Source organism: Gorilla gorilla, chromosome 7 (genome assembly GCF_029281585.2).
Source record: "Gorilla gorilla gorilla isolate KB3781 chromosome 7, NHGRI_mGorGor1-v2.1_pri, whole genome shotgun sequence".
NCBI classification, from domain to species: Eukaryota; Metazoa; Chordata; class Mammalia; order Primates; family Hominidae; genus Gorilla; species Gorilla gorilla.
Genome location: NC_073231.2, coordinates 16,396,859 through 16,410,426, shown reverse-complemented (window position 1 = coordinate 16,410,426; position 13,568 = coordinate 16,396,859). Strand labels below are relative to the sequence as shown.

Here is a 13,568-nt window from a genome sequence, read left to right as displayed (position 1 = left end):
CACACATAGGTTTCATAGGTAAAGATTTCTTCCCTGACATTGTTTTACCTAAAGTAAGGCAACTGTGTGGCCACTGTCCCAACCCGGTTACACTCATGTTACATGTGCCTATCAGCCTGAGGAGTAATTTGATTCAGGTGTTCTAGAAGTCATGATGTGGGCTGTGTCTGTTGAATTCCCAGCGATGCAAGGGGACACACCCTGTGACTCATTCCTTAATTGAGTGCTGATACTTGATTGGTTTATCGAGTACCTGGTGGGTGGGTGGGGTGTTCGCGGTTGGTGGGGGTGAGTTCTGTAAGGGCTGATGCGGCCAGAGAGCTCGTCATTTGAAGACTCTCTCGGAAGAGATAGCGTCTTTCTGCAACCTGCGGTCCCAGCAGAAAAACCTTGTGATCCTTGTTCCAGGCGACATGGAGGGCGACTCACTCTACTTGGGAGGTGAGTGGCAGTTCAACCACTTTTCAAAACTCACATCTTCTCGGCCAGATGCAGCTTTTGCTGAAATCCAGCCGACTTCTCTCCCTGAGAAGTCACCACTCTCATCTGAGACCCGTGTCGACTTCTGTGATGATTTGGCTCCTGTGGCAAGACAGCTTGCTCCCAGGGAGAAGCTTCCTCTGAGTAGCAGGAGACCTGCTGCGGTGGGGGCTGGGCTCCAGAATATGGGAAATACCTGCTACGTGAACGCTTCCCTGCAGTGCCTGACATACACACCGCCCCTTGCCAACTACATGCTGTCCCGGGAGCACTCTCAAACGTGTCATCGTCACAAGTGCTGCATGCTCTGTACTATGCAAGCTCACATCACACGGGCCCTCTACCGTCCTGGCCATGTCATCCAGCCCTCACAGGCATTGGCTGCTGGCTTCCATAGAGGCAAGCAGGAAGATGCTCACGAATTTCTCATGTTCACTGTGGATGCCATGAAAAAGGCATGCCTTCCCGGGCACAAGCAGGTAGATCATCACTCCAAGGACACCACCCTCATCCACCAAATATTTGGAGGGTACTGGAGATCTCAAATCAAGTGTCTCCACTGCCACGGCATTTCAGACACCTTTGACCCTTACCTGGACATCGCCCTGGATATCCAGGCAGCTCAGAGTGTCGAGCAAGCTTTGGAACAGTTGGTGAAGCCCGAAGAACTCAATGGAGAGAATGCCTATCATTGTGGTCTTTGTCTCCAGAAGGCGCCTGCCTCCAAGACGTTAACTTTACACACTTCTGCCAAGGTCCTCATCCTTGTATTGAAGAGATTCTCCGATGTCACAGGCAACAAACTTGCCAAGAATGTGCAATATCCTGAGTGCCTTGACATGCAGCCATACATGTCTCAGCAGAACACAGGACCTCTTGTCTATGTCCTCTATGCTGTGCTGGTCCACGCTGGGTGGGGTTGTCACAACGGACATTACTTCTCTTATGTCAAAGCTCAAGAAGGCCAGTGGTATAAAATGGATGACGCCCAGGTCACTGCCTCTGGCATCACTTCTGCCCTGAGTCAACAGGCCTATGTCCTCTTTTACATCCAGAAGAGTGAATGGGAAAGACACAGTGAGAGTGTGTCAAGAGGCAGGGAACCAAGAGCCCTTGGCGCTGAAGACACAGACAGGCGAGCAACGCAAGGAGAGCTCAAGAGAGACCACCCCTGCCTCCAGGTACCCGAGTTGGACGAGCACTTGGTGGAAAGAGACACTCAGGAAAGCACCTTAGACCACTGGAAATTCCTCCAAGAGCAAAACAAAACGAAGCCTGAGTTCAACGTCAGAAAAGTCGAAGGTACCCTGCCTCCCAACGTACTTGTGATTCATCAATCAAAATACAAGTGTGGGATGAAAAACCATCATCCTCAACAGCAAAGCTCCCTGCTAAACCTCTCTTCCACGAACCCGACAGATCAGGAGTCCATGAACACTGGCACACTCGCTTCTCTGCAAGGGAGGACCAGGAGATCCAAAGGGAAGAACAAACACAGCAAGAGGGCTCTGCTTGTGTGCCAGTGACCTCAGTTCAAGTGCCGACCCACACGTAGGGGTGCACGCACACACACACACGCACACACAAACACAAATACACCCACAAGCGTGCACGGAAACACACACACACCCACACAAACACGAACACCGTCAATCCTACATAAAGTAATGAGGAGCCCAAGTTTCTGTCTCTACAACAGGGACAACTGGATAGTGATGGCTGCGTCTCAGGATGAGCCCACACCTGGGAAACATCAAGTTTTGGGGTGGTGAGTCTTCCGAACCTCTGGAGGGACTGTCTGTGTGTTTGTGTTCATGGTAGATGACATTCAGTGTGTATTTCTGAATATGACCTATTGACGTGTAGGTTTGCGTGTGAGGTTATTGCTGGGGACAGGGTTTACTATTTTCTCTTGGGGTGTGTTTCATTCGTCAGTTGTTGGTCGGCAAGAGAAGGTGAAATTTTGCTCATGTGGGACATCCGTGGATCATTCTCGCCACCTTCAATAGTGGAAACTGGAATTCAATTGGAAGATAGGAACGGTGCTCTTCTTTCTGACCCTGGCTCGCCCATTTTGTTTTGGTTTCTGAATGGACCTCAGGCGCCCTGGGACTTGTGCTCTTGCTGGAACCCACAGAACGCCGGAAACAGACAGACCCACTTGCCTGTTTCACGGTGTCCACTTCCAATGAGTCGAAACAGAAAATTTTCCCACTGGCATGGAAGTCATTTGCAACTAAGTCTTATTGATAATAAAGGAAATCAAACACTGGAGTGTGTGTATTCAACTAAAATACATTCAGACAGCCCTGAAATAAATCTCATTTGGTGTGTTTAAAAACGGCATTTGGGGAGATTCCAGGCCATTCGTCCAGCTGCGAAAGCTGCATCTCTGAAGCACAGACCCTGTCCTGCAATCAGACTTATTTATCTGACATGGTGTTCCTGTGGAAATAATTGTGGGAAATGGCCCCTTCCTTTCCTGAATTGGCTGATTAGATTTCATGGTCCCTTTCTTGCTACGTGCAGTGATCAAAGTTGACCAACCCCTGAGGAAAGCTGTCCAGGACACAACTCAGGGCTCCGTAGAACCACAGAATCTTGGGCGCAGCCCTGCTCAGGCACACAAACGTGCATACGAACAGGGCCTCTGTGTGACGTGTGTGAAAACTACAGTCTGATGAACATGACTCCCAGAGGGGTTATCGATTGGGCTCCCCTCAAAATCAGTTATGAGCATTAAAGGACACCGATGCCCAGGTCCCGGCTCCAGGAATAAGACCCTCCAGCGTCTTGTGTGAAGCCACGGCATCTGGATTGCTCACGCTTCTGGGGATCATTCTCCTGAAAATGGCGGCTCCTTTCTCCCTGTGGAGCACCTTTCGAAGCAGTGCCCTTTCTTCACCCAGGACACTTTACATCAGGCACAGGAAGCCTTCGGATGGAGCACACCTGGCCCATGAGAAGACAAGGGAAAGAAAAGGGGCCAAAGGTCACAGTCCTCTCATTCCACCATCCTCCTTCAAATCAGCCTAATTTCATGGGCCCTGAGGCCACGGCTGTCTCTTTACACCTCGAGGCCTTGGCGCCGGGCCTCAATTCTGCCCTGTTGCTTACTGTCTAAGACATTATGGGAAAATCCCTAGAGCCAAGATCTTCATTCCTGGTAAGCCAGAGAGCCTGGAGACACACCCAAATTCTGTCCCTCTTAGTTCAGGGAACATGTCCATTTTCGTCAGCATTAAAAGTTTTGCACCAAATGTGCTAACTGCAATTGCACCATACCATGCGTAACTGGAAATGGAGGCAACATCTCAGATCCTGAACAATTGATGTGAGAATCCAGGAGACACACGGCTTATTTTTGCCTTTTCCCACTGAAACAAGGGCCAGTATGAACAATGTTATGCTATCCTCGGTTTCACTCCCTGCTTTTAAATCTCTCCGCTGTTTTCTTCTTGAGACAGGGCCTCACTCCCGTCACCCGGGCTTTTTGACGGTGCAATTTTCGGTGTTTGCTTTTGTCAAATTCAGAACTTTTCATTTCCTCTCTATCAAATGTTGATCCATTATCACATACGTATGAAAATAGTATCACCCATGCTGTGAGATACGTTGTTTGTATTTTCGTCAATTCTTTAATAAACCAAAGGTTATAGTTGGCATACCTTGTGATTTCTCAAGTTTTTTGTTTCATGCTTTCTTAAACTGCCGTCGCACGTCCGAAACCACTCACTATACAATGTCATGACCATCTCTCTTTTCTGGCAAGCATAAATTTGCGGAATGTCATCAATTAGTTTCTCGGTGATTGCATGATTTCCCCAAAGTCTTTCACACTCTACATTGTGCACTGAGTATCTCTTCAAACTTCAGTGCATGTTTCTATCATTGATGCTTTATTATTTGGCAATCTAGCTTCCACAAGAGCATTTCATGCAAAGACTGGTCTTGTTCTCCACTGGCAGGTAATTTCACTCGGATATAGAATCAATAGGCTGAACGTGGAAAGGTTATCGCTGGAATGGACTGTTGGATTCCACGGATCTCTCCTTTCTTATTAAGGAAGAAATACACTGTGCTAATTACTATACTTCTTTGACTATTCTCAGGTCAGAAAGCGCACTTCCGACTTCTTGTCCTTCCATCGCTGAGAGGATGACGGTATCTGCCAAAAGCACATACTTGGAAGTACATCCCGGCACAAACACACACGCGCACGCACGCGCACGCACAAACACACACACACACACACACACACACACACACACATAGGTTTCATAGGTAAAGATTTCTTCCCTGACATTGTTTTACCTAAAGTAAGGCAACTGTGTGGCCACTGTCCCAACCCGGTTACACTCATGTTACATGTGCCTATCAGCCTGAGGAGTAATTTGATTCAGGTGTTCTAGAAGTCATGATGTGGGCTGTGTCTGTTGAATTCCCAGCGATGCAAGGGGACACACCCTGTGACTCATTCCTTAATTGAGTGCTGATACTTGATTGGTTTATCGAGTACCTGGTGGGTGGGTGGGGTGTTCGCGGTTGGTGGGGGTGAGTTCTGTAAGGGCTGATGCGGCCAGAGAGCTCGTCATTTGAAGACTCTCTCGGAAGAGATAGCGTCTTTCTGCAACCTGCGGTCCCAGCAGAAAAACCTTGTGATCCTTGTTCCGGGCGACATGGAGGGCGACTCACTCTACTTGGGAGGTGAGTGGCAGTTCAACCACTTTTCAAAACTCACATCTTCTCGGCCAGATGCAGCTTTTGCTGAAATCCAGCCGACTTCTCTCCCTGAGAAGTCACCACTCTCATCTGAGACCCGTGTCGACTTCTGTGATGATTTGGCTCCTGTGGCAAGACAGCTTGCTCCCAGGGAGAAGCTTCCTCTGAGTAGCAGGAGACCTGCTGCGGTGGGGGCTGGGCTCCAGAATATGGGAAATACCTGCTACGTGAACGCTTCCCTGCAGTGCCTGACATACACACCGCCCCTTGCCAACTACATGCTGTCCCGGGAGCACTCTCAAACGTGTCATCGTCACAAGTGCTGCATGCTCTGTACTATGCAAGCTCACATCACACGGGCCCTCTACCGTCCTGGCCATGTCATCCAGCCCTCACAGGCATTGGCTGCTGGCTTCCATAGAGGCAAGCAGGAAGATGCTCACGAATTTCTCATGTTCACTGTGGATGCCATGAAAAAGGCATGCCTTCCCGGGCACAAGCAGGTAGATCATCACTCCAAGGACACCACCCTCATCCACCAAATATTTGGAGGGTACTGGAGATCTCAAATCAAGTGTCTCCACTGCCACGGCATTTCAGACACCTTTGACCCTTACCTGGACATCACCCTGGATATCCAGGCAGCTCAGAGTGTCGAGCAAGCTTTGGAACAGTTGGTGAAGCCCGAAGAACTCAATGGAGAGAATGCCTATCATTGTGGTCTTTGTCTCCAGAAGGCGCCTGCCTCCAAGACGTTAACTTTACACACTTCTGCCAAGGTCCTCATCCTTGTATTGAAGAGATTCTCCGATGTCACAGGCAACAAACTTGCCAAGAATGTGCAATATCCTGAGTGCCTTGACATGCAGCCATACATGTCTCAGCAGAACACAGGACCTCTTGTCTATGTCCTCTATGCTGTGCTGGTCCACGCTGGGTGGGGTTGTCACAACGGACATTACTTCTCTTATGTCAAAGCTCAAGAAGGCCAGTGGTATAAAATGGATGACGCCCAGGTCACTGCCTCTGGCATCACTTCTGCCCTGAGTCAACAGGCCTATGTCCTCTTTTACATCCAGAAGAGTGAATGGGAAAGACACAGTGAGAGTGTGTCAAGAGGCAGGGAACCAAGAGCCCTTGGCGCTGAAGACACAGACAGGCGAGCAACGCAAGGAGAGCTCAAGAGAGACCACCCCTGCCTCCAGGTACCCGAGTTGGACGAGCACTTGGTGGAAAGAGACACTCAGGAAAGCACCTTAGACCACTGGAAATTCCTCCAAGAGCAAAACAAAACGAAGCCTGAGTTCAACGTCAGAAAAGTCGAAGGTACCCTGCCTCCCAACGTACTTGTGATTCATCAATCAAAATACAAGTGTGGGATGAAAAACCATCATCCTCAACAGCAAAGCTCCCTGCTAAACCTCTCTTCCACGAACCCGACAGATCAGGAGTCCATGAACACTGGCACACTCGCTTCTCTGCAAGGGAGGACCAGGAGATCCAAAGGGAAGAACAAACACAGCAAGAGGGCTCTGCTTCTGTGCCAGTGACCTCAGTTCAAGTGCCGACCCACACGTAGGGGTGCACGCACACACACACACGCACACACAAACACAAATACACCCACAAGCGTGCACGGAAACACACACACACCCACACAAACACGAACACCGTCAATCCTACATAAAGTAATGAGGAGCCCAAGTTTCTGTCTCTACAACAGGGACAACTGGATAGTGATGGCTGCGTCTCAGGATGAGCCCACACCTGGGAAACATCAAGTTTTGGGGTGGTGAGTCTTCCGAACCTCTGGAGGGACTGTCTGTGTGTTTGTGTTCATGGTAGATGACATTCAGTGTGTATTTCTGAATATGACCTATTGACGTGTAGGTTTGCGTGTGAGGTTATTGCTGGGGACAGGGTTTACTATTTTCTCTTGGGGTGTGTTTCATTCGTCAGTTGTTGGTCGGCAAGAGAAGGTGAAATTTTGCTCATGTGGGACATCCGTGGATCATTCTCGCCACCTTCAATAGTGGAAACTGGAATTCAATTGGAAGATAGGAACGGTGCTCTTCTTTCTGACCCTGGCTCGCCCATTTTGTTTTGGTTTCTGAATGGACCTCAGGCGCCCTGGGACTTGTGCTCTTGCTGGAACCCACAGAACGCCGGAAACAGACAGACCCACTTGCCTGTTTCACGGTGTCCACTTCCAATGAGTCGAAACAGAAAATTTTCCCACTGGCATGGAAGTCATTTGCAACTAAGTCTTATTGATAATAAAGGAAATCAAACACTGGAGTGTGTGTATTCAACTAAAATACATTCAGACAGCCCTGAAATAAATCTCATTTGGTGTGTTTAAAAACGGCATTTGGGGAGATTCCAGGCCATTCGTCCAGCTGCGAAAGCTGCATCTCTGAAGCACAGACCCTGTCCTGCAATCAGACTTATTTATCTGACATGGTGTTCCTGTGGAAATAATTGTGGGAAATGGCCCCTTCCTTTCCTGAATTGGCTGATTAGATTTCATGGTCCCTTTCTTGCTACGTGCAGTGATCAAAGTTGACCAACCCCTGAGGAAAGCTGTCCAGGACACAACTCAGGGCTCCGTAGAACCACAGAATCTTGGGCGCAGCCCTGCTCAGGCACACAAACGTGCATACGAACAGGGCCTCTGTGTGACGTGTGTGAAAACTACAGTCTGATGAACATGACTCCCAGAGGGGTTATCGATTGGGCTCCCCTCAAAATCAGTTATGAGCATTAAAGGACACCGATGCCCAGGTCCCGGCTCCAGGAATAAGACCCTCCAGCGTCTTGTGTGAAGCCACGGCATCTGGATTGCTCACGCTTCTGGGGATCATTCTCCTGAAAATGGCGGCTCCTTTCTCCCTGTGGAGCACCTTTCGAAGCAGTGCCCTTTCTTCACCCAGGACACTTTACATCAGGCACAGGAAGCCTTCGGATGGAGCACACCTGGCCCATGAGAAGACAAGGGAAAGAAAAGGGGCCAAAGGTCACAGTCCTCTCATTCCACCATCCTCCTTCAAATCAGCCTAATTTCATGGGCCCTGAGGCCACGGCTGTCTCTTTACACCTCGAGGCCTTGGCGCCGGGCCTCAATTCTGCCCTGTTGCTTACTGTCTAAGACATTATGGGAAAATCCCTAGAGCCAAGATCTTCATTCCTGGTAAGCCAGAGAGCCTGGAGACACACCCAAATTCTGTCCCTCTTAGTTCAGGGAACATGTCCATTTTCGTCAGCATTAAAAGTTTTGCACCAAATGTGCTAACTGCAATTGCACCATACCATGCGTAACTGGAAATGGAGGCAACATCTCAGATCCTGAACAATTGATGTGAGAATCCAGGAGACACACGGCTTATTTTTGCCTTTTCCCACTGAAACAAGGGCCAGTATGAACAATGTTATGCTATCCTCGGTTTCACTCCCTGCTTTTAAATCTCTCCGCTGTTTTCTTCTTGAGACAGGGCCTCACTCCCGTCACCCGGGCTTTTTGACGGTGCAATTTTCGGTGTTTGCTTTTGTCAAATTCAGAACTTTTCATTTCCTCTCTATCAAATGTTGATCCATTATCACATACGTATGAAAATAGTATCACCCATGCTGTGAGATACGTTGTTTGTATTTTCGTCAATTCTTTAATAAACCAAAGGTTATAGTTGGCATACCTTGTGATTTCTCAAGTTTTTTGTTTCATGTTTTCTTAAACTGCCGTCGCACGTCCGAAACCACTCACTATACAATGTCATGACCATCTCTCTTTTCTGGCAAGCATAAATTTGCGGAATGTCATCAATTAGTTTCTCGGTGATTGCATGATTTCCCCAAAGTCTTTCACACTCTACATTGTGCACTGAGTATCTCTTCAAACTTCAGTGCATGTTTCTATCATTGATGCTTTATTATTTGGCAATCTAGCTTCCACAAGAGCATTTCATGCAAAGACTGGTCTTGTTCTCCACTGGCAGGTAATTTCACTCGGATATAGAATCAATAGGCTGAACGTGGAAAGGTTATCGCTGGAATGGACTGTTGGATTCCACGGATCTCTCCTTTCTTATTAAGGAAGAAATACACTGTGCTAATTACTATACTTCTTTGACTATTCTCAGGTCAGAAAGCGCACTTCCGACTTCTTGTCCTTCCATCGCTGAGAGGATGACGGTATCTGCCAAAAGCACATACTTGGAAGTACATCCCGGCACAAACACACACGCGAACGCACGCGCACGCACAAACACACACACACACACACACACACACATAGGTTTCATAGGTAAAGATTTCTTCCCTGACATTGTTTTACCTAAAGTAAGGCAACTGTGTGGCCACTGTCCCAACCCGGTTACACTCATGTTACATGTGCCTATCAGCCTGAGGAGTAATTTGATTCAGGTGTTCTAGAAGTCATGATGTGGGCTGTGTCTGTTGAATTCCCAGCGATGCAAGGGGACACACCCTGTGACTCATTCCTTAATTGAGTGCTGATACTTGATTGGTTTATCGAGTACCTGGTGGGTGGGTGGGGTGTTCGCGGTTGGTGGGGGTGAGTTCTGTAAGGGCTGATGCGGCCAGAGAGCTCGTCATTTGAAGACTCTCTCGGAAGAGATAGCGTCTTTCTGCAACCTGCGGTCCCAGCAGAAAAACCTTGTGATCCTTGTTCCAGGCGACATGGAGGACGACTCACTCTACTTGGGAGGTGAGTGGCAGTTCAACCACTTTTCAAAACTCACATCTTCTCGGCCAGATGCAGCTTTTGCTGAAATCCAGCCGACTTCTCTCCCTGAGAAGTCACCACTCTCATCTGAGACCCGTGTCGACTTCTGTGATGATTTGGCTCCTGTGGCAAGACAGCTTGCTCCCAGGGAGAAGCTTCCTCTGAGTAGCAGGAGACCTGCTGCGGTGGGGGCTGGGCTCCAGAATATGGGAAATACCTGCTACGTGAACGCTTCCCTGCAGTGCCTGACATACACACCGCCCCTTGCCAACTACATGCTGTCCCGGGAGCACTCTCAAACGTGTCATCGTCACAAGTGCTGCATGCTCTGTACTATGCAAGCTCACATCACACGGGCCCTCTACCGTCCTGGCCATGTCATCCACCCCTCACAGGCATTGGCTGCTGGCTTCCATAGAGGCAAGCAGGAAGATGCTCACGAATTTCTCATGTTCACTGTGGATGCCATGAAAAAGGCATGCCTTCCCGGGCACAAGCAGGTAGATCATCACTCCAAGGACACCACCCTCATCCACCAAATATTTGGAGGGTACTGGAGATCTCAAATCAAGTGTCTCCACTGCCACGGCATTTCAGACACCTTTGACCCTTACCTGGACATCGCCCTGGATATCCAGGCAGCTCAGAGTGTCGAGCAAGCTTTGGAACAGTTGGTGAAGCCCGAAGAACTCAATGGAGAGAATGCCTATCGTTGTGGTCTTTGTCTCCAGAAGGCGCCTGCCTCCAAGACGTTAACTTTACACACTTCTGCCAAGGTCCTCATCCTTGTATTGAAGAGATTCTCCGATGTCACAGGCAACAAACTTGCCAAGAATGTGCAATATCCTGAGTGCCTTGACATGCAGCCATACATGTCTCAGCAGAACACAGGACCTCTTGTCTATGTCCTCTATGCTGTGCTGGTCCACGCTGGGTGGGGTTGTCACAACGGACATTACTTCTCTTATGTCAAAGCTCAAGAAGGCCAGTGGTATAAAATGGATGACGCCCAGGTCACTGCCTCTGGCATCACTTCTGCCCTGAGTCAACAGGCCTATGTCCTCTTTTACATCCAGAAGAGTGAATGGGAAAGACAGAGTGAGAGTGTGTCAAGAGGCAGGGAACCAAGAGCCCTTGGCGCTGAAGACACAGACAGGCGAGCAACGCAAGGAGAGCTCAAGAGAGACCACCCCTGCCTCCAGGTACCCGAGTTGGACGAGCACTTGGTGGAAAGAGACACTCAGGAAAGCACCTTAGACCACTGGAAATTCCTCCAAGAGCAAAACAAAACGAAGCCTGAGTTCAACGTCAGAAAAGTCGAAGGTACCCTGCCTCCCAACGTACTTGTGATTCATCAATCAAAATACAAGTGTGGGATGAAAAACCATCATCCTCAACAGCAAAGCTCCCTGCTAAACCTCTCTTCCACGAACCCGACAGATCAGGAGTCCATGAACACTGGCACACTCGCTTCTCTGCAAGGGAGGACCAGGAGATCCAAAGGGAAGAACAAACACAGCAAGAGGGCTCTGCTTGTGTGCCAGTGACCTCAGTTCAAGTGCCGACCCACACGTAGGGGTGCACGCACACACACACACGCACACACAAACACAAATACACCCACAAGCGCGCACGGAAACACACACACACCCACACAAACACGAACACCGTCAATCCTACATAAAGTAATGAGGAGCCCAAGTTTCTGTCTCTACAACAGGGACAACTGGATAGTGATGGCTGCGTCTCAGGATGAGCCCACACCTGGGAAACATCAAGTTTTGGGGTGGTGAGTCTTCCGAACCTCTGGAGGGACTGTCTGTGTGTTTGTGTTCATGGTAGATGACATTCAGTGTGTATTTCTGAATATGACCTATTGACGTGTAGGTTTGCGTGTGAGGTTATTGCAGGGGACAGGGTTTACTATTTTCTCTTGGGGTGTGTTTCATTCGTCAGTTGTTGGTCGGCAAGAGAAGGTGAAATTTTGCTCATGTGGGACATCCGTGGATCATTCTCGCCACCTTCAATAGTGGAAACTGGAATTCAATTGGAAGATAGGAACGGTGCTCTTCTTTCTGACCCTGGCTCGCCCATTTTGTTTTGGTTTCTGAATGGACCTCAGGCGCCCTGGGACTTGTGCTCTTGCTGGAACCCACAGAACGCCGGAAACAGACAGACCCACTTGCCTGTTTCACGGTGTCCACTTCCAATGAGTCGAAACAGAAAATTTTCCCACTGGCATGGAAGTCATTTGCAACTAAGTCTTATTGATAATAAAGGAAATCAAACACTGGAGTGTGTGTATTCAACTAAAATACATTCAGACAGCCCTGAAATAAATCTCATTTGGTGTGTTTAAAAACGGCATTTGGGGAGATTCCAGGCCATTCGTCCAGCTGCGAAAGCTGCATCTCTGAAGCACAGACCCTGTCCTGCAATCAGACTTATTTATCTGACATGGTGTTCCTGTGGAAATAATTGTGGGAAATGGCCCCTTCCTTTCCTGAATTGGCTGATTAGATTTCATGGTCCCTTTCTTGCTACGTGCAGTGATCAAAGTTGACCAACCCCTGAGGAAAGCTGTCCAGGACACAACTCAGGGCTCCGTAGAACCACAGAATCTTGGGCGCAGCCCTGCTCAGGCACACAAACGTGCATACGAACAGGGCCTCTGTGTGACGTGTGTGAAAACTACAGTCTGATGAACATGACTCCCAGAGGGGTTATCGATTGGGCTCCCCTCAAAATCAGTTATGAGCATTAAAGGACACCGATGCCCAGGTCCCGGCTCCAGGAATAAGACCCTCCAGCGTCTTGTGTGAAGCCACGGCATCTGGATTGCTCACGCTTCTGGGGATCATTCTCCTGAAAATGGCGGCTCCTTTCTCCCTGTGGAGCACCTTTCGAAGCAGTGCCCTTTCTTCACCCAGGACACTTTACATCAGGCACAGGAAGCCTTCGGATGGAGCACACCTGGCCCATGAGAAGACAAGGGAAAGAAAAGGGGCCAAAGGTCACAGTCCTCTCATTCCACCATCCTCCTTCAAAACAGCCTAATTTCATGGGCCCTGAGGCCACGGCTGTCTCTTTACACCTCGAGGCCTTGGCGCCGGGCCTCAATTCTGCCCTGTTGCTTACTGTCTAAGACATTATGGGAAAATCCCTAGAGCCAAGATCTTCATTCCTGGTAAGCCAGAGAGCCTGGAGACACACCCAAATTCTGTCCCTCTTAGTTCAGGGAACATGTCCATTTTCGTCAGCATTAAAAGTTTTGCACCAAATGTGCTAACTGCAATTGCACCATACCATGCGTAACTGGAAATGGAGGCAACATCTCAGATCCTGAACAATTGATGTGAGAATCCAGGAGACACACGGCTTATTTTTGCCTTTTCCCACTGAAACAAGGGCCAGTATGAACAATGTTATGCTATCCTCGGTTTCACTCCCTGCTTTTAAATCTCTCCGCTGTTTTCTTCTTGAGACAGGGCCTCACTCCCGTCACCCGGGCTTTTTGACGGTGCAATTTTCGGTGTTTGCTTTTGTCAAATTCAGAACTTTTCATTTCCTCTCTATCAAATGTTGATCCATTATCACATACGTATGAAAATAGTATCACCCATGC

General features: G+C 48.8%; 1 protein-coding gene across 1 annotated transcript; it reads left to right on the top strand.

Annotated features, from left to right (window-relative positions):
* The first annotated feature begins 413 nt into the window (after positions 1 to 413).
* On the top strand, positions 414 to 2,006 carry LOC134759010 (ubiquitin carboxyl-terminal hydrolase 17-like protein 22). The gene has a single exon (XM_063708993.1). It carries the CDS (start codon positions 414 to 416, stop codon positions 2,004 to 2,006), a length of 1,593 nt encoding a protein of 530 aa, XP_063565063.1.
* Positions 2,007 to 13,568: the final 11,562 nt, after the last annotated feature.

Bases quoted from the DNA above. Each gene is read 5' to 3' on its own strand.
- LOC134759010 (XM_063708993.1), top strand. From the start codon at position 414: ATGGAGGGCGACTCACTCTACTTGGGAGGTGAGTGGCAGTTCAACCAC.